This window comes from Trachypithecus francoisi, unplaced genomic scaffold, assembly GCF_009764315.1.
Source record: "Trachypithecus francoisi isolate TF-2019V2 unplaced genomic scaffold, Tfra_2.0 Lachesis_group17, whole genome shotgun sequence".
Lineage (NCBI taxonomy): Eukaryota > Metazoa > Chordata > Mammalia > Primates > Cercopithecidae > Trachypithecus > Trachypithecus francoisi.
Window position 1 is genome coordinate 88,118,582 of NW_022681462.1, and position 21,309 is coordinate 88,139,890.

Sequence of the window (21,309 nt, forward strand, 5' to 3'; positions counted from 1 at the left end):
GGCGCCCTTTGTTGTATATAAAGAGCTGAAACTTTGATCTTGAAAGGGTGGCCCTAGCAGTACCCCTGGCCTTTGAAATGTCACATGTTCGAAATCTTCAGTTTGTTGCTATGGCGACTTTCCTCATCATTGCTATATCTTCAAACAAACAAACAAACAAACAAACAAAAAACCATGATCTTTCATGATCTCATGCATTAGAACTCAAATTTTAATAAAGGTCATCTGTGAAGTATGAATTCACAATTGTAGGGGTGAAACATTTAGGAAGTTCTCGCTGTATTATGCATTTAAAGAAATAGTGACCAGTCACACAGGTAAACGGGCCCAGTGGAAACTCATGGAGTATTGATGACAGGCCAAAAATGCACTGGGGGAGAAAATGAGGAGGCAGTGCGTACTGTGACAGGTGAGGCAGGTAGAGTTCTGGTCAAACCAAGCCTACAAGGCAGGTGCTTGGGTTACCCCTACTTGATAGGGAACTGAGGCACAGGGAGCTTCAAGTAAGCTGGGACAAGTAAGCTTGTCCCAGATCACCCTACTAATAATTAGGATTCAAATATGTGGTCTGGCTCCAAACCCCTTCTTGTAGTCATAACACTACGCTGCCTGTTTAAGAGGGAAAAGGCCTTACTCACTCTAAAACCTGAGAGTCCCAACCTCATCTCAGCCAGACACCGGCACATTCTGAGGTGGACTTCCGCAATAGGTGTGGTCCTTTGACCAGGGTCCCCAGGAAAAACCCCATCAGACCCTCTGAATCACTGTCACCAAAATTTCCAGCTTGGCCCCCTCATGTCAACCCCTGGAAGATTCAGGAGCCACATAGGGTGGGCTTTCTAGGAGCTGCCCCTACAGGGAGCCATGACCAGCGGTCCCTGACCAGGTGACCCAGCTGGGCTGCTGGGACTGTGCTTTCATACTTCCAGCCTCAGGGAAGGGAAGCGCCTCCCCACAATCTGTCACACCAAGGGATCCTAAGGAGGCTCAAGATCCTGGTACCAAAAAGGTGCTTTTTTTCTCAGATAGCCCTGCTGCACACACCTTATCCATGGGAGAGCAGGGACTGGCATTAAGTGCAGTCTCACTAGAATATCTAACAGAGCAAGAGTCCTGGCAGCCCGAGGGAATGGAATGGTCAACAGCCCGAGACTCAAGGCTACAGCCTCCTAGGCAGTCCTGGGCCCCGGAGCGCAAACTGTGCTCCAGAGATGGAGCCATGCTACCCTTGGTTCAAGCCCAAACCACCCCAGTTCTCCCCTTCAAAGGAAGTGGCTGTCCATCCATCCAGCCTTGATGGACCTCCATGACCAAGAACATACTTCCCTAGCTTTTCTCAAGGTTCTGTGAGAGCTTTCTTCCCCCCACCCTGCCTCAGAACATTTCTATAGTTGTTGGACGAGTTTACCCTGGGCCAAGAACATGTGACCTGTAGACCCCATGCCCTAGAATAGGGGGAGCGGGCACTTAAGGATGTAGATACCTGGCCGGGCGCAGTGGCTCATGCCTGTAATCCCAGCACTTTGGGAAGCCAAGGTGGGTGGATCACTTGAGCCCAGGAATATGAGACCAGCCTGGGCAACACTGAAACCCCATCTGTACAAAATAAAAAATTAGCCAGGCATTGTGGCGCACACCTGTAGTTCCAGCTACTCGGGAGGCTGAGGTGAGAGAATTTCTTGAGCCCAGAAAGTCAAGCCTGCAGTGAGCCGTGATCACGCCTCTGCACTGCAGCCTGGGCAGCAGGAGTGAGATACTGTCTCAAAAAATAAATAAATAAATAAATAAAATAAAATAAATAGAGAAAATAAAATAAAATAAAATAAGTAGAGAGTCTGTTCAGTAGGAAAGCAGTAGGCTGGAGTGGCTCAGAAATCGGTATTTTAAACAAGCTCCCTAGGTAGTTCTGATACACATTAAAATGTAAAGAGCTAAGATCATGGGACCCAGTGCGAGAATTCCCAAGCCTGAGGCTCAGCTCCACCTGTCACAAGCGGGCTGAGCTGAAATAATTCACTTGCTCCCTTAAGCCTCAGTTTTTTCATCTCTCTAACGGGAGCAACGCATGTTCTGCTAAACTCACAAGATTGCCGAAAATCGTATCAGATAAAGGATGTTGTGATCAGCTGGGAAATGATGCATCAATAGATGGCTCCATCTTAATCCCTCTGCATGTGACCTTATATGGAAACAGGGTCTTAGCAGCTGTGATTAAATTAAGGACTAACTTAATTTGAGATTGAGAGATTATCGTGGATTTTCCAGATGGGTCGAAATGCAATCACAAGCATTTTATTAGAGATAAGCAGAGGGAGATTTGACACACGGGATAAGACGATGTCAAGACTGAGGCAGAAACAACACAGTCACAGACAGCTAACACTGACATGTTAAGCAACCAGTGCCACAAAAATATTTACTGTTGTTATTACTTACACTGTAGGTGTTAACGGGGCCTGGCCTGGCCATTCCTGATGAAAACTCCTATGTCTATGAATAGCCTTTTCTAGAACTCGGGCTTTGTGATGTCTTTTAGATATTTGGAAGGCTTCCAACAGAACAAGGCATAGATTAAAAGAAAGCAAATAAGCTTTACTACAACCATATCTGAAATTTGTTTTTCTGATCAAGTGGGATGGGAAAGAACAGTGGCATGTTAAGAATGGCGTGTTGTTTTTTAAGTGGTGAGTGGAATATATTTGTTCATTGCCCCAGCGAACACTGCTATTCAATGATTGTGTGGTGCTGAATCCGGTAGGGTCATAAAAAGTCTAAGCCTCTTAGAATAAGAACCTTACTAATAATATGCCTTGAGTTCACATAGTTCCTGTTACTCCAGGAGCTCAGGGAGCTTTTCTGAATCTTCTCTACTTTATTCATGTTCCTAGGAGGTGATAGATACATTTTAAAGAAAAGAAAACAGGCCAGGTGCGGTGGCTCACGCCTGTAATCCCAGCACTTTGGGAGGCCGAGGCAGGCAGATTGCTTGAGACCAAGAGTTCAAGACCAGCCTGGCCAACATGGCAAAACCCCGTCTCTACTAAAAATACAAAAATTAGCCAGGAGTGGTGGCGGGTGCCTGTAATCCTAGCTTTTGGGAGGCTGAGGCACGGGTTGCTTGAACCTGGGAGGCAGAGGTTGTAGCGAGCCAAGATGGTGCCACTGTACTCCCTCCTGGGCAACAGGGCAAGACTATTTCAAAAAAAAAAGAAAAAAAAAATTTTTTTTGAAGACTCAAAACTAATATGTCAGGGAAGAAGAGCACAGAAGAACACACATCCAGGGACTCATGGAGCCGCAGAAGGAGAGAACAAGGGAGTTTTCCAGTGAGGTTAGCAGCTATGGCTGACCTGCTTGGGACAGATTCAGGAGGAACTGCTGACCTGGTCTGGAATGAGGCCTTCTATGGTTTTAGGAAAGGGAGTCCCACTTACGTTTTCTACCTCGCACCACCTCAGGGGTAACTGCAGAACTTTCATTTTTAAAAAAATTTATTTTAATGTCAATTCTGACCTTACAGCCAGGGATAATGATTGAAATATTTAACAGCATAGACAGCAGGGATAATGAGGACAGATGTTGGCCGTGAGCAGCTGTGTGGCCTGACTGGCCTCAGTCCTATGGTGCCACGGCTCCCTGAGAAAGAGGAGAGTCAGAGTTGAACGTGGAGGGGTCTTGGTGTCCCCGTTCCACCAGGATCAGGAATGGGTTCCAAGGGGCATGGGTGTGGGGAGGGGAGAGGAGGAGAGAAGGCGGGACTGCCCGTCAGCCCCTGCCTGCAGCTCCCAGGCGTGGCTTCCCAGGTGTAGGCCTCAGACTGGCCCACTGAGATTCCCGGGCCTCTTCCAGGACAGAGTCAGCATGTCTGGGAGGGGTGGGGGGCAGAAACCAGTGTGGTCAGCAGTGCCCCATGACTCTGCTGTCTGGCAGTGTTTGAAAAGCCGAGTCCTCCCACCTCTAGCCCCACCCTACCTGTCCCCCACCCTCTTAATAAAACAATACTAAGTACCTGTTGCCCACTTTCTTATCCACCTCTTGTTCTTCCCTAACAATATCATCCCCCCTCCCCAGCAGCAATGTTCCTGTGTCATCTAGCCTGAGGCTGGAGGAAGCAGAAGGCAGCAATAAAAACTGGAGAAAGTTTGTACCCTTTGACCAACGTCTCCCTATTTCCACTACCCCTAGCCCCGGCAATCACCCTTCTACTCTGCTTCTGTGAACTTGACATTTTATTTTATTTTACATTTAACTTAAATTTAATTTTATTTTGAGATGGAGTCTTGCTCTGTCGCCCGGGCTAGAGTGCAGTGGTGTGATCTTGGCTTACTACAACCTCTGCCTCCCGGGTTCAAGCAATTCTCCTGCCTCAGCCTCCCAAGTAACTGGGATTACAGGCGCACACCACCACGCCTGGCAAATTTTTTGTATTTTTAGTAGAGATGGGGTTTCACCATGTTGGCCAGGCTGGTCTCAAACTCCTGACCTCAAGTGATCTGCCTGCCTCGGCCTCCCAAAGTGCTGGGATTACAGGCGTGTGTCACTGCGCCTGGCCAAGATTAACCATTTTAGATTCCACATATGAGTGAGATCAGGCAGTGTTTGTCTTTCTGTGTCTGATTTGTTTTACCGAGCATAATGTCTTCCAGGTTCATCCATTTTGTTGCAGCCGGCAGGATTCCCTTCTTTAAGGCTGAATATTCCACTGTGTATGTGTGTATACACAGATGACACAAATGGATACACAAATGGATTTTCTATATCCATTTATTTGTCAGACATTTAGGTTGTTTCCACATCTTACCTATCTTAAATGTTCTTATCACAGAAAGGAAGGAGGGAAGAGGAAAGAAAAAGGCAGTTATATGAGGTTATATGTTAACTGGCGTAATCATGCTGACTATTTCACAGTGTATGTCAGAAACATCAAGTTGGAGGCCTAGGAGGGAGGATTACTTGATCCCAGGAGTTTGAGACCAGCCTGGGCAACATAATGAGACCCTGTCTCTACAAAAAAAAAAAAAAAAAAAAAGCCAGGTGTGGTGGCTCACACCTGTAATCCCAGCACGTTGGGAGGCCGAGGTGGGCAGATCACGAGGTCAGGAGATCGAGACCATCCTGGCTAACATGGTGAAACCCCTGTCTCTACTAAAAATACAAAAAAATTAGCTGGTTGTGGTGGTGGGTGCCTGTAGTCCCAGCTACTTGGGAGGCCGAGGCAGGAGAATTGCTTGAACCCAGGAGGTGGAGCTTGTAGTGAGCCAAGATCGTGCCACTGCACTCCAGCCTGGGCAATAGAGTGAGACTCCGTCTAAAAAATAAAACAATAAAAAAAAAAATTAGCCAGGCATGGTGGTGCACACCTGTAGTCCTAGCTACTCAGGAAGCAGGAGGATCACTTGAGCCCAGGAGTTCCAGGTTGCAGTGAGCCATGATTGCACCACTGCACTCCAGCCTGGGTGACAGAGAAAGACTGTGTCTCTATAAATGAGTGAATAAATAACTAAAACATCAAGTTGTACACCTTAAATATATAAATATGTACAATTTCTATTTGTCCATTATACCTAAATAAAGCTGACAAATAAAAATAAAAACAACCAAAAAGCCAAGGTTTTCAGTGAGGAAGTCCTGCTGGAGACAGGCAGCAGGATGTGGGGGACCCGGCACCTCCTGCAGGGCCTTGGGCAAGTTGCCTAACTGTTGTGGATGTCAGTCTCTTTGTCTATAAAATGAGAATAGAAACCACTCTAACTTAGAATCATTTTAAGAAATAAAAGAGATGACGTATGTACAAGTCTTAGGGTAGTACCAGACATTATATAAGCTTCTAGACCAGGCAGGGTGGCTCACGACTGTAATCCCAGCACTTTGGGAGGCCAAGGCAGGACTATCACTTGAGGTCAGGAGTTCAAGACCAGCCTGGCCAACATGGCAAAACCCCGCCTCTACTAAAAATACAAAATTAGTCAGGCATTGTGGCTGTAGTCCCAGCTATTAGGGAGGCTGAGTGGGGAGAACCACTTGAACCCAGGAGGCAGAGGTTGCAGTGACCCAAAATCACACCACTGCACTCCAGCCTGGATGACAGAGCGAGACCCTGTCTCAAAAAAAAAAAAAAAAATTTAGCCATTAGCCCACAAACTCCCAAACCAGCGAACATAAAGTTTGGCTGTTCATTCTCCTGAGGTACATTTGAGTCTACACCGTCACTACATCCTGGGGACAAAGTCTGTGTTTGTTTCTTTCTCTTTGCTATTGGCTTCTTTTTTCACTGTTTCTTTTATTCTAAAATGCAGGCACTCTTACACACATAGGGAGTCTTAATCTGCCTCATCATATTCGAAGTAGACATAGTATAGATTTTTGAAACTTTAAAAGAACCTTAGTGACAACCGGGCTGCTTATTTTGCACATGGGAAAACCAAAACATAAAAAGAAGTTAAATGTCTCATTCAAAGTCCACACCTCCAGTTAAGAGCTAGATCTGCATTTGGAACCTGCTAGAGCTGTGTGTCTCCTTTGAGTGGACAGACATCCTGACTGGACCAGACTTTGCCTGTGTCGGGGGCTAAGGGCAGTGATGCACCCAACCTTAACTTCAGCCAAACCTGGTTCATGGCTTCAGCACCTCAAGTCTGTGTTCCACCCTTGAGGGCTTATGAAGGCCAGGCAGCCGAAGGCCGACTTCAGCCTTCTTTCTGGAACTCTCCTGAACTTGCACGTCATTGATGATCTTGTGATCGCATGGATTACCACTGGATCCACCATTGTGCCTCTTCTGCATCACCACATCAGTCATGCCAGCAATGTCACTTGGATTTATTGCTGATATCAGAATATTCTCTCCCAAATATATGAATCCATTTTAGATGTAGCTTGGAAGGAAAGATCTCCTTATTTGCTTATATGTTGGGATTCTCTCAGTCAACAGAAAATAGCTGTTGTGTTTATTATGGTAAGAATAAAACACTACAATAATTAATGATGTTTGTGGAAGCTGCTAATTTTCATTCAGAAAAAGTTATTAACAACTTTTAAGTCATTAAATACAGATACAAATTGACAATACTAAATATTATGAGAGTCCACTAACTAGATACTTTTGGGAAGAATACCATATCCTTTCTGACGCAACACATGTTTATAAAAATTAAATAATAATACAGGGCAGAATAATGGAGAATATATTGTATAGTGAATCTAACCTTTTTAGTTGTTTGGGGGTACTAGATTAATAACAATAAACAAAACAACCTATAAAGGCTGGGTGCTGTGGCTGATGCCTATAATCCCAGCACTTTGGGAGGCTGAGGTGAGTGGATCACCTGAGGTCAGGAGTTCAAGACCAGCCTGACCAACATAGTGAAACCCCCTCTCTACAAAAAAAAAAATTAGCTAGGCATGATGGCAAGTGCCTGGAATCCCAGCTAGTTAGGAGGCTGAGGCAGGAGACTCACTTGAAACCGAGAGGAGGAAGTTGCAGTGAGCCGAGATCGTGCCATTGCATGCCAGCCTGGGCAACGGAGTAAGACTTCATCTCAAAAAAAAAAAAAAAAGCCCTGGCCGGGCACAGTGGCTCACACCTGTAATCCTAGCACTTTGGGAGGCTGAGGTGGGTGGATCACGAGGTCAAGAGATCAAGACCATCCTGGCCAACATGGTGAAACCCCATCTCTACGAAAAATACAAAAATTAGCTGGGCATGGTGGCATACTCCTGTGGACCCAGCTACCTGGGAGGCTGAGGCAAGAGAATCGCTTGAACCCGGGAGGTAGAGGTTGTAGTGAGCTGAGATAGCGCCACGGCATTCCAGTCTGGCGACAGAGCAAGACTCCGTCTCAAAAAAAGCAACAACAACAACAACAACAAAAACCCCATGAGAATCATATTAAATATTTAGTAATTTAACTTCATTTAGTTCCTGATTGTTGCTTCTCTGCAGGACTCAGTTGAAATTAAGTCCCTATTTAGAATTGCAAATGTGCAGCATCCTGGTGCAGAAGGAATCTAGCTGCCCAGGATGCCTATCAAGACCTACTGAACTGAAATGGCAAACTTAAAAAACGGACTCCAATTTTTGTTGTTATTGTTGTTTTTGTTTGTTTTTGTCTGAGATGGAGTCTCGCTCTGTTGCCCAGGCTGGAGTGCAGTGGTGCGATCTCGGCTCACAACAACTTCCACCTCCCAGGTTCAAGTGATTCTCTTGCCTCAGCCTCCCAAAGTAGCTGGGACTACAGGCGCCTGCCACCATGCCTGGGTAATTTTTGTATTTTTAGTAGACACAGGGTCTCACCATGTTGGCCAGACTGGTCTTGAACTCCTGACCTCAAATGATCCACCCACCTCGGCCTCCCAAAGTGCTGGGATTACAGGCATGAGCCACTGCACCTGACCAAACTCCAATTTCTAACAATAAAGTGTAATTACATTTTTAAGTCAAATTTCAGATTTGTTCGTGTCCTCGAATTCATTGAGGGTGGTGCTGCTGCTTCATCGCTGGCTTTCACTCAGGTTCCATGTTATTCCTAACAGCCTCCCTACCCCAGTGTGTTTGCGCAGTTCTGGATGGAGGGGTGAGGGCAGGTGCTTCCGTGAACCCCTTCATGTTCCCTTCTCTTCCATCCTCTGCTTCCACAGCAGGGTAGGCCTGAGAAGGGCCATGGTTTCCAGTCTTGTTGTGCAACGGGAGAGCTGAGCAGGATTGGGAACTCATTTCCCCAGTGTGCTCTGCGAGGCCGGCCGAGCTGGCTCCAGGATGCATGGTTCCCATGGCTTGACCATGGCAGGGGGTCTGGGGATGCCCAGCAGTGAGAAGCACAGTGGGTCACCTCGCTCGTGTATTTCTCTCCTTCCTCCATGATAGTTTGTGAAGTTTGCCAACATCGAGGAGGACACCCCATCCTATCACCGGAGCTATGACTTCTTTGTGTCCCGATTCAGCGAAATGTGCCACTCAAGCCACGATGACTTAGAAATCAAGACTAAGTGAGTAGGGGAAGGCAAAGGTGGGTGGTTCAGCTCACAGCAGAAGCAAAGGTGGGTCCTGTAGATAACTTCCAACCTGCTATTGCATGTCTGCTTTTGTTAGTGTCTGTGTCTGCTCTGATGTTGCTGGGCAGGTAGGCAGCACCCAGCTCCCTACATATGGTTTCTCTTTTTTTTTTTTTTTTTTTGAGACCGAGTTTCACTCTGTTGCCCAGGCTGGAGTGCAGTGGCGCAGTCTTGGCTAATTGCAACCTCCGCCTCCCAGGTTCAAGTGATTCGGAGACTTCATGGGGCCCTTGGTCATGGGTAGATCTCCACTGTGCCCATTACGAGGAGTAGTAAGGGCCAAGTGTGGTGGCTCATGCCTGTATTCCCAGCATTTTGGGAGACTGAGGCAGGTGGATTACTTGAGGTCAGGAGTTCAAGACCAGCCTAGCCAACATGGCGAAACCCCCATCTCTATTAAAAATACAAAAAATTAGCCAGGCATGCTGGCACGCAACTGTCATCCCAGCTACTTGGGTGGCTGAGGCACAAGAATTGCTTGAATCCGGGAGATGGAAGTTGCAGTGAGCTGAGATTACGCCACTGCACTCCAGCCTGGGCAACAGAGTGAGACTCTGTCTCGAAAAATAAGTAAATAAATAGGAAGAGTAAGAAGTTCCACCTCCCCCAGGCCTGATCTTTCTGAACTTCTTTTGAAAGGCATGGTCAGATCTGGGTGTCACAGAATGGATCATGTGCATTTGTGGAAGGGATTCTGGGGAGACTGAAGGAGTGCAAAGTAGTTAGGAAAAGAAGAAAAATTAATTCACATGTACACATAAGGGAGCCCTGGGTAGAAATGTTTCTGCCAACCAGGCCTTGTTTCCTGCCAGCCAGGCCCCCTTGGGTGGGACAAACGAGTCCAGCACGCTGGGGATGTGTTGCACTTGTCCTTTGGGGAGTGCCTTTCTAAACTGGAACCAAGAAAAGTCAGCAGGACAGTATTCCCGGTCGTTCATTCCCAAGTCCAGACAGCGGCCAGCTCAGGGTCTTGAACGTGGTCAGGGTCAGGTCAGTGTGGCCAGGTACTTCCAGGGAATCCTTGCCCATTGCCAGTGGCCCTAAAGGCTTCTGGGCCAGGGTATCCTGGTGCTCGTAGGCTCCTGCCACCTCCAGTCACAGTTCCTTGGTAAGGCCCAGGGTAGCACCCTGGCAACCCCAGTTAAAACTGAAGTTAAAAATGCAACTGGCAACTCAACCTTGAGAAAAACTGCTCATCTCCAATAATCACAAAAGGATGTGAATTGAAATAGCTACAAAATGTGAGGATTTTTTGGACTCATAAAATTAGAACAGATGTTTAAAATAAGATCCTCAATACCTCCGCAGGCACTGTGAGAGTGGCATTCTCCTGCGGCTTGCGCATGGGCCGGGGGTGGGGTCAGTTATTTTGGCAAATTGGGAGCCTTTTGTTTATTTTTTTCAGACAGTCTCACTCTTTCATCCAGGCTGGAGCGCAGTGGCATGATCTCACATAATCTCAGCTCACTGCAACCTTCGCCTCCCAGGCTCAATCTGTCCTTTCACCCCATCCTCCTAAGTATCTGTGACTACAGGTGCACACCACGACGCCTGGCTAATTTTTTTTTTTTCCTCTTTCTTTTTTTTTTTTGAGACAGGATCTTACTCTGTCGCCTAGGCAGGAGTGCAGTGGCATGATCTCAGCTCACTGCAACCTCTGCTTCCTGGGTTCAAGTAATTTTCTCATCTCAACCTCTCGAGTAAATGGGATTACAGGGGCCTGCCACCATGCCCGGCCAATTTTGTATTTTTAGTATAGATGGGGTTTTACCATGTTGACCAGGCTGGTCTCGAACTCCCGACCTCAGGTGATCCACCCACCTCAGCCTCCCAAAGTGCTGGGATTACAGGCATGAACCACTGCATCTGGCCTAATGTTTTAATTTTTTGTAGAGATGAGGCTTTGCCATGTTGCCCAGGCTGGTCTCGAACTCCTGAGCTCAAGCTATATACACTGGCCTCAGCCTCCCAAAGTGCTGGGGTTACAGGTGTGAGCCACTGTGTCTGGCTGCCTTTTATTTCTTACCTTTTGATTCAGTGATTCCACTCATGGCAATGACTTGAAATGTAGTAAAATATTTTATACAATGATGCCCATCACAGCATTATTATAAAAGTGAAACGTTTGGCCAGGCACGGTGACTCACGCCTGTAATCCTAGCATTTTGGGAGGCTGAGGTGGGTGGATCACGAGGTAAGGAGTTCGAGACCAACCTGATCAACATGGTGAAACCCTGTGTCTACTAGAAATACAAAAATTAGCCGGGTGTGGTGGCACATGCCTGTAATCCCAGCTACTCAGGAGGCCGAGGCAGAAGAATCACTTGAACCTGGGAGGCAGAGGTTGCGGTGAGCCGAGATCGCACCACTGCACTCCAGCCTGAGACAGAGCCAGACTCCATCTCAAAAAAAAAAAAAGCAAAACGTTTGGAAACAACTTAAATGACTACTAGTCACTAGTTGAGAAAAGCCTTATGATAGTGTATCAGGCAACCATTCGACATGTTTATGAAGAGTTAATGACACAGGAAAATGCATAGACTGTATGTGAAAAAAGCCATTACAGATCAAATATGCAATAGGGTCTTAATTCTGTTATCTATTATGCACAGAAGAAAGGAATTACATCAAAATGCCAATAACAGTTATCTCTGATAACAAAGATAACAGTGGTAGTCGTGGTGGAAGTAGCAAATCTTCTCTTCTCTCTACTTTTCTATGATTAGCATGTATTATTTTATAACCAGAAAAAAGGCTTTATAAAAAAGAAAGAAAGAAACTTCAGGCTGAAATAAACGGCCAGTAAAGAGGGCTCCCTCCCACAGGGCTGTGCTGACCCTGGGTTAGCGCAGCAGGGACTGGGGGTGTACAAAAGGGGCTCCTGCTGTGCTGTTACTCAGTTTCCCCTCTGGGTAAGCCTAGCCCCAAGCTGAAACCCCTTTTTGCCCAGAGAGCCTGCAGCTCTGTGCCTCTCCCTCTGGATCTGCCTCCCACTGCCCCCGCAAATTGCTCACAGTCTTGGATTCTGCTTCATCAGTTCTTGGTAGCATTTTGAGCTTTCACATCTTGGGCCCAAGCTGGAACAACCCCAACTAAGTACTAAAGACGGGGAGCTGGAGCACCCAGCACCCTAGGGCTGGACCCCAGACGGTACCAAGGCAAGGGCAGCCTGGGAGTCTCCAAGATGAATCAAAAGACATGGCTTCCTGGGCTCACGTCTGCCAGCACCAGGAGGTCCCATGAGAGTAGCAGGTGGTCTCCATTCTGCCTTCTGATGGACAAATGTATCCCTGACCCCCAAGCTGCGCTCCTCTCTTAACCACCGAAGCTGGACTTCTCAGGACTGGAGGACTTCCAAGTCCCACTTCACCCTTTTCCTTACAGAATTCGAATGTCAGGCATCAAAGGCCTACAAGGGGTGGTGAGGAAGACGGTGAATGATGAACTGCAGGCCAATATCTGGGACCCACAGCACATGGACAAGATCGTCCCATCGCTGCTTTTCAATCTGCAGCATGTAGAGGAGGCAGAGAGGTAAGCAGGCCGGGGTGGGGCAGGACAGTGGATATGATCAGCCCTCCAAGGGCTGCTTGGGAACCACATGGTTTGGGTTGGTCAGTAAAACCCAGCTACAAGGCCAGGGACATGGCTTTGTGGCTTGTTCTGCAGTGAGTCCAAAGCTGACTCCCTAGGAGCCATGGGTCTGGCTTTGTGCCAGCCCGCAGCGTCCCTTAACATCTGCGTTACCAAAGGAGGACAGTGTTGGTGCTGGGCTCCCTGGGGGTAAGTCTATTGGTAATAACACACAGAACCAAGAGTCTAGTTACCTTTGTCTCCCTGGAAACAGGGCCAAGGAGGCTTTAAGGTGCCTTTCGTGGGCCAGGTGCGGTGGCTCATGCCTGTAATCCCAGCACTTTGGGAAGCTGAGGCAGGCAGATCACGAGGTCAGGAGATCGAGACCATCCTGGCTAACATGGTGAAACCGTGTCTCTACTAAGAAAAAAAATACAAAAAAATTAGCTGGGCGTGGTGGCAGGCGCCTGTAGTCCCAGCTACTCCGGAGGCTGAGGCAGGAGAATGGGAGCCCGGGAGGCAGAGCTTGCAGTGAGCTGAGATCGTGCCACTGCACTTACAGCCTGGGCGACAGAGCGAGACTCCGTCTAAAAAAAAAGAAAAGAAAGATGCCTTTCGTGGCTCCAATCACTGTGGACTTTCCATCTGGACCTTCCTTCCTCTGTTGCTTCCTGGTGCTATTTCAGGCCCTGAAAACGTGCATGCTTGACCAGCCCGTAGCCACTCAGCAAGAGCTTGTAGACACTGGGTTTTAATCCTGGACCCCCTAAGGATGGGATTCATTCCTGTCCCTGCCCCCTCATTTTTCCCCTCGGTGAAATGGAATGGGGAGAAAGGTCCACGTTGCTGTCCCACCTGGGCTATCTGTTCACTAGGCTGGTTAAGTCTGTTGATCCCAGGCTACTAGAGCTAGACGGGTGGATGGGGGCAGGGGCGGGAGGTGGGGTGGGGTGGGATTCGTATGCCCTCTGGTGGCTGTTTCTGGAATAGCGTCTCACTGACAATATGGTCTCTGGTGGTCTCTGGGCTGGGAGTCCTCGGGCTCCTGTTCTGTCCAGATGTGGGCCGACTCCCTGTGACTTGAGGATCGTTGACTCTTGCCTGAGCCAACCACTGTGGCTCTCCTTTTCCCTCCCTCTCTCTCCTCTCCTTTCTTCCACTTCTGTTTTGTTTTTTGCCTCCCCTCCCTATCTTCATCTCCCATCTCCTTTTCCTTCCAAAGCCTTAGGTGCATCAAGACACACATATTCTACACCTCACCTGGCCCATGGGGCTCAGAGCATCCTTCACACAGTGGCACGTCTGGAAATCTTTAAGGATTTCCAGAAAAAGAACTTTATTTTTTCTTCCCCAGTCTTCCCTCACTTCCCCCAGTGGGGGCTTCTTTACCCCCGTTTAATTTCTGACAGCTGTGACACCTCCCCTATTGCCTAGTGCAACCCGTGTCAAATTCCTGTGTGTCCTGTGTGGATGAAGAATAGAAAGGCAGGACTGCACAGAGCCTGACCCCAGCCTGCATGCCACCCTCTACCCGTGTGCCTCTGTCTCTCCAGCCGGTCTCCCTCACCCCTCCAAGCACCTGAGAAGGAGAAAGAGAGCCCTGCGGAGCTGGCTGAGAGGTGCCTTCGGGAGCTGCTGGGCCGGGCTGCCTTTGGCAACATCAAAAACGCCATCAAGCCTGTTCTCATGTGAGTGCCCCCACCCACTGCCTTGGCCCCAGCCTTCAGCCTGGACATGTTTCGGGTCCCTGGCATCTCCTGGCTGGCTGAGGGGAAGGGGATATTACAGTGGTAGTGCTGCCGCCAAGTCGATCCCTTCCCTCTGCCTGTGTTCCCTGCACTGTGACAGCGAAAGCTGCCACAGGGTGGCCAAGTGCTGCATGGTAGGAAGGCACCCAATGCTAAGGGAAGGTGCCCAGCTTCACCGCACATGTCCACAAATGCAGAGCACTGTCCTTGGCCTCTCTCTCTCCAGCGCTGGACTGGGACTACCCCAAGGCCCTTCAGGCTTCACTTCTTCACCCAGGAACTGTGCGAGGGGCTCTGAGGAGGTGTCCCTCTCCCTCCAAGCTAATCTCTTCTCCCTGACACTGCCGGGAGTTTCACAGTTGTTCCCCCACGTTTTCTCCCTCACAGACATCTGGATAACCATTCTCTTTGGGAACCCAAGGTGTTCGCCATCCGTTGCTTTAAAATCATCATGTACTCAATTCAGGTATGGTGGCTCCCCTGGGCCAGCATGATCCCAGGACAAAGGCCCCTCTGGGAGCTGGACGGGCACTCAAGTGGAAAGCCAGAAGTCCCCTGTGACTCCTCCGAAGCCCCCGGTTGCCTAAACCAGTGCTGCTTAAGCTAGCTGTGGAGAAGGGCCGGCTGATTTTATTTCCAGTACATCACAGACCAACACTTTTATAAAATACAATTAAAACAAATAATTTCTAGAAAAATAAAATGAAAAACTCATGCAAAATGCAAGCCTACAGATCACACCCTTGGCTGCTACAGCATTGGCAAATTGTTTACTAAACACTGACTCTCCATCCCGTCCTTATCTCAGTGTAAACCAGTATCAGACCCATCTTGAATGGGCACCAGCCCAGGGGCCCCACTTTAGGCAGCACTGGACTAAGCCATGTGACCTCCAGTGGCCCTTGCGGAAAGACCTGAGGCACCGGAAATGAAAGGAAGACCCTATTTTAAAATGGTCTTTTTGACCCATTTTGAAGTAAAAGGGCCCTGGAACACTGTCAGCCAAAGCCTCCACTGGGATTTGGCTCTTTGTTGGAGGGAGGAGGGAAGGATGCAGGAAAGGGCACAAGGTGTCAGTGCCACCTGCAGTGCCCGGGGCCCTGGGACGTCCCTTTAGTTTACCCCCGCCTTTGGGTGCCAGGAGAGGGCTGCGGCCCCGTGGGGTTACTGTCCAGGCCCAGCTCATCTTCCTCCCGCAGCCGCAGCACTCCCACCTGGTCATCCAGCAGCTCCTGGGCCACCTGGACACCAACAGCCGCAGCGCTGCGACGGTGCGCGCAGGCATCGTGGAGGTCCTGTCGGAAGCCGCGGTCATCGCCGCCACGGGCTCTGTGGGTAAGGGGCATGGCGAGGACCTGAGGGCCGGGGACCCCGCAGAGGCTGCCACCTGTTCCAGAGAGACGCAAGGGGCAACAGGGAGGGGTCGGAGTCCGTTTTCCTCGGGAGAAGTCCGCCGAGAAGTTGGGGGCGCAGAGGAAGCCCAGGCTGGAAGGGGGCGTGGGCCTGCCCTGCCTGCTGGCGGTGCAGGGAGAAGGAGGGTGCCAGCCCTGATCTCGGGCATCCCGCCCCGCCGCTCTCAGGGCCCACGGTGCTGGAGATGTTCAACACGCTGCTGAGGCAGCTGCGGCTCAGCATCGACTACGCGCTGACCGGGAGCTACGACGGGGCGGTCAGCCTCGGCACCAAGATCATCAAGGAGCACGAGGAGCGAATGTTCCAGGAGGCCGTCATCAAGACCGTCGGTGCGGCTCGGGGCGTGGCGCGGGGAGGGGTGGGGCGGGGCCCAGGGACGCAAGACGGAGGCGCAGGGCGGGGCCAGGGGCGGGGCCGAGGGGAGGAAAGAGGGTCCCTAGAAAGGGGCGGGGCCCCGGGGGAGGCCTGGGGATGGGGTTTGGAGAGGGAGGGACCGCACTGGGGCGAAGGGCATCCATCCGGGGCTCTGTAGGGTCGTGCCGCATCCACATGCTATTCGCGGACCTCGGAGAAAATGAAGTCGGTCATGGTGCGCTGGCTGGGCAGGGCCCGAGCGACAGCGCCAAACAGTCAGATGGGTTTCTCAGATCTGAAGTCTCAGGCGAACCTTCCTTAGTCCGTCTCCATCAGACCTGCCGGATGCTTCCAGGTTAGGGCTTCCAGGAGGGAGAGATGGGGACTAAGAGGAAAGAATGAGAAAGGGGGCAGGCCATGGAGAAAATGTGTGTGCTTCTGGGAGCGGAGATGATAAAGCCGCTTTCACAGCCTGCCTGCCCTAGCCATGTGAGCTTCCCCTCAGCCTGGTGTAGGCAGGTTAGGAATCCAGAAGCATTTTTTTCTCTTAGTTCGTGGGAGGAGGATTTACCCTAGGGCAGCCAGTGAAAGAAGCGCCCAACGAGAACTTGGACTCCCTCTGCCCTGGTCCCAGGGCCCAGCATTCACCATCCCCACCCACTAGCCAAGGAGCCAAGACCTTAACCACAGCCTTAGGAACAAGTGAAAACACGGAGCCTGGAAGAGACCTCCAGAACCGCCTAATGCCTCCCCTTCCTGGAGAGGATGAATCACACACGGGCTGGGCTATCCTGAGTACCTTTCTCTGGTCCTGCATTGACTCCGGAGAGCGGCAGCCCTCGCTCTCTGCAGGGGTTTGTGCAGCTGAGAGGCTGAACCAGGAGGGGCCCTGCAGCCTGTGCCTCACTGGGCACCCTCTCCGCCACCTCCTGCAGGCTCTTTTGCCAGCACGCTGCCCACCTACCAGCGCTCCGAGGTGATCCTCTTCATCATGAGCAAGGTGCCGCGGCCGTCCCTGCACCAGGCAGTGGACACGGGCAGGACGGGGTGAGCCACCAATCAATCTCTCCCAGCCTGGAGTCCTCCTCTCCCCCAGCTGCATTTTCTGACTCCCTCTGTTATCCCTCTTAACTTTATTGGCTCTGCCCTCTGCTCTCTTTTTACTCCCAAATCCCTCAGCAACCTTTAGTGGGGCTCTTGGATCCCACAACAGTTTCTCAGGCTGCCCCATCAATAACCACCTCCCAAAGTTGGGGGAGCCAGTCACCCCTTGGTCGGCTTCCTGGGTCCGGAAGCCACTGTCCTGGGTAACTCAACACGATAAGCCTCATGGAGAAACGAATCAGGGGTAGAACTAAGCTGGCAAGTGTGTGATCTCCGCCCTTTTACCATCCTGGTGAGTATTTGTGTCTCTGGTCTACAGGGAGAATAGGAACCGTCTGACCCAGATTATGCTGCTAAAATCCCTCCTGCAGGTGAGCCCCATCTATCCCTATTCCTGCTCTTCCTCTGCAGGAGACAGCTCCTTCCAAGGGACCAAGTGAAGGCCTCCACATACAGTCGTGCACATTGCATACTGCACAAATACACCCAGTCAGTTGAGTCGGGGCTGAAATCTAGCCTGTGTTCCACTCACTAGCCAGGCTGGGCACCCACAGAGCTGGGTCAGCCACAGCAAATGGGGAACCTGTTTCTAGTTTTCACAAAGGTTCCTTATTGGCTACTGGTAGCCTTGTCACTTAGACATGATCTATCTCAAGATGGAATCTGTTGGTTCCCGCCCTGGTTCCTTCCAGGTACCCCCTATTTCCCTTTCCCCTCTGTTTCCCCTGTTTTGCCAGCACATGTTCTTGGCACATGTGCCCACCTCAGTCTCCCAGCCCCCATCCTTCTCATCCTGTAACTCTTTTATGTAACTCTTCTTTACATCTTTGCAGCCATCACTGGAGTCTAGATCCATTGCTCTCAAACACCATTCTGATGACAATCTTGTGATAAATATATGATTCCCAGAGGTTTAGAGCTGTTAGCCTGAATGAGGTCCTGGAATCTGTATTTGTAACACGTTCCCCAGGTATTCTGAAGTACAACCTTGGGCCTAAACATGACATCTCACAACCACCTCTCCCCACCTGTCAGAAACTCAGCTACAAGAATAATTGTCTAGAAATGCTGTTCTCTCCAGGTGCCTCTTATTTCAGAGTAGGTCTCATAATTTTTTTTTTTTTTTTTTGCTCTTGTTGCTCTGGCTGGAGTGCAGTGGTGCAATCTTGGCTCACTGCAACTTTCGCCTCCCAGGTTCAAGCGTTTCTCCTGCCTCAGCCTCCCGAGTAGCTGGGATTACAAGCATGTGCCATCAGCTAATTTTTTTTTGTATTTTTAGTAGAAATGGGGTTTTACCAGGTTGGTCAGGCTGGTCTTGAACTCCTGACCTCAAGTGATCCACCTGCCTTGGCCTCCCAAAGCGCTGGGATTACAGGCGTGAGCCACTGTGCCCGGCCTCAGTTTATAATTGATGTACAACCAGATTTCAAACTTCTCAGACTGTTGGGAGGTCCCCAGGCCCCTCTCCCTCCCTAGACCTCCTATCTCGTCTCTCAGTCTCTGTCTCCGTTCCAGTCATGCCAGTCTAAAGAGAACCCCCACCCCCGCCACCACCTAACGCCTTCCCTCCTCTCCAGTCCATACTCTTCATGGCACTAGGTTTTTATAAACCCTTTGTGCTCCAACACTGCTGTCATATAGTTATCACCTTGGTCTCCATATTCCTGCCATTTCTTTGCTGAGTTTACCCTCATTAATTTGTACCCAGCATCTTCGTAATATGACAGTTTGGGGTACATCCTCAGGGACCTTCTGAATCATCAAAGGCATTGTTTTGCAATATGGATTTAACAGTAAAGGTGCTTTGCTGCAGTTGAATGCTTTGACAACAGCATATATGGCATGTCTATTTATGCCAAACTGGCTTTAGTCACAAAGCGCCATTATTGCCAGGCTAACAGACCTGTTACCAAATGCTTCCTATGTGCACTATTTGGTGGTTGCCGTGTGTGTGAGTTCTGACCCTTCAGCCCAGCTGTGAGTTCTTCCACTGTCTCGTTCTTTGTGATGATCATACTCTTAATAAGGCATTGTGTTCCTCGTGGCTACTCATCAGTTGTGCCCTAACTGGCTGGAATGTTAGGCTCAGAGATTGCCTGGCTCCCGCTTCCCTCCAGGGCTCATCCCTTGCTTGCTTTTTAACACCCCAGTGTCCCTGCACGCTGTCCCCATCCATTCACATGTCTACTGAGCTCGCTGTCATCTAGGTGGATGTTGGAGTGTTCAAAAAGTTGCCTGGGCTGCAGGGTATGGGAGGCTGGATTGGGTAATGTCTAGAGAGCATGTGTACGTCAGACCTCACTTCTGCTGGCTGCTCCTCCGTCTCCTCCTGCACCTGAGAGGGACAGCATTCCTAGGCATACTTGTCCATACCTCCCTTGCAGGTATCCACAGGTTTCCAGTGCAACAACATGATGTCAGCCCTGCCCAGCAACTTCCTGGACCGCCTTCTCTCCACTGCCCTCATGGAGGATGCAGAAATTCGACTCTTTGTTCTAGAGATTCTCATCAGTTTCATTGATCGTCATGGCAACCGCCACAAGTTCTCTACCATCAGGTGAACTTGGGATGTTTCCTCCAAGTGATACAAGATGGGGAGAAGACTCTCCATTAGGTCCTGTGCTTTGGTCCTGTCCTCACACCCAGGTGGGAGGACAATTCAGATACTCAGTGAGACTCGCCAGAGAGCTGATCACCACCATTGACCCTGGGTTCCTGCAAGAGGAGGCGAGACCAAAGGGCACTTGTGTCTGAGAGACTAGGAAGGTGAACCGAAGATTTGGAAGAGAGAGAGTAGGCATTAAAGGGAGTTGCAAGTGTGAGAAGGAAGGGGATGCAGATTATCAGTACAGACTGAAGGGATTTGTGGGGAATAAGAGGAGGAAGAAAATACTCAGGATGAAGATTTAAGACAAAAGGGGTCGGGGCGGTGGCTCACGCCTATAATCTCAGCACTTTGAGAGGCCAAGGTGGGAGGATCACTTGAGCCCAAGAGTTCAAGACCAGCCAGGCAACATAGTGAGACCCCCAGCTCTACAAGAAAATTTAAAAATTAGCAGAGTGTGGTGGCTCACACCTGTGGTCCCAGCTCCTTGGGAGGCTGAGTTGGGAGGATTGCTTGAGCTCTGGAGGTTGAAGCTGCAGAGAGCTGTGATCACTGAGCCACTGCACTCCAGCCTAGGTGACAGAATGAGAGCCTGTCTCAAAAAGGAAACAAAGAGAGAGAGATAAAAGAACAAATTCTTGAGAACTTGGGAGAAAAAGGTAATTGGGCTAAGAACCAGGGCCAGGGGAGCACTGGAGGCTTTCTACCAACTAACAATGTTGGGACTAAAGCCCAGTGACCTGTGTAAGCTCAGGCTGGCCTCATACAAGGGCTAAGGAGGCCCTTTGCATCCTTTCCCAGTACGCTCAGTGACATCTCTGTCCTGAAGCTGAAAGTGGACAAGTGCTCTCGACAGGACACCGTCTTCATGAAGAAGGTAAGCAAGCATGACCTCCAGACACAGTGAAGAGCAGGCGCAATGGCTTATGCCTGCAATCCCAGCACTTGGGGAGGCTGAAGCGGGCGGATAGATCACTTGAGGTGGGGAGCTCAAGACCAGCCTGACCAACGTGGTAAAACCCTGTCTATACTAAAACTACAAAAATTAGCCAGGCGTGGTGGTGGGCACCTGTAATCCCAGCTACTCGGGAGGCTGAGGCGGGAAAACCACTTGAACCCAGGAGGAGGAGGTTGCAGTAAACTGAGATTGTACCAATGTACTCCAGCCTGGGTGACAGAGTAAAAGTCACTGCTGACCTCTGTCCCTGGAGCCTGCCTCCTCCCTCTGCGGCTATGTGTCAAGCTGACTTCTCTGAGGAGTCAAGCCCAGAGTGATGAGCCAGTCCAGGGCCAGTGACTGTGTTCTGCTCCTATACCTGGATGTGGGCAGCAGCTTCTGGTGCTGATTTCACTGGAGCCCATCCTCCTCTATGCGAGCCTGCTTGTGTGTGTCCACTTCTGCCAGAGCCTGCTTTAAAGGCATCCCCTCCCCAACGGAGGAGGGGGCACACACAGCCATCC

General features: G+C 49.9%; 1 protein-coding gene across 1 annotated transcript in view; it reads left to right on the forward strand.

Moving 5' to 3' along the window:
- The window catches only part of EFR3B (EFR3 homolog B), a 112,291-nt gene that overhangs the window by 73,157 nt on the left and 17,825 nt on the right, over positions 1-21,309 (forward strand). Inside the window, exons 5-14 of the mRNA XM_033176453.1 lie at positions 8,864-8,985; positions 12,436-12,585; positions 14,178-14,312; positions 14,760-14,838; positions 15,572-15,707; positions 15,953-16,114; positions 17,075-17,186; positions 17,563-17,614; positions 19,628-19,800; positions 20,650-20,725. Of these exons, the coding sequence (XP_033032344.1) occupies positions 8,864-8,985; positions 12,436-12,585; positions 14,178-14,312; positions 14,760-14,838; positions 15,572-15,707; positions 15,953-16,114; positions 17,075-17,186; positions 17,563-17,614; positions 19,628-19,800; positions 20,650-20,725 (1,197 nt within the window). The remainder of the gene's footprint in view (positions 1-8,863; positions 8,986-12,435; positions 12,586-14,177; positions 14,313-14,759; positions 14,839-15,571; positions 15,708-15,952; positions 16,115-17,074; positions 17,187-17,562; positions 17,615-19,627; positions 19,801-20,649; positions 20,726-21,309) is intronic.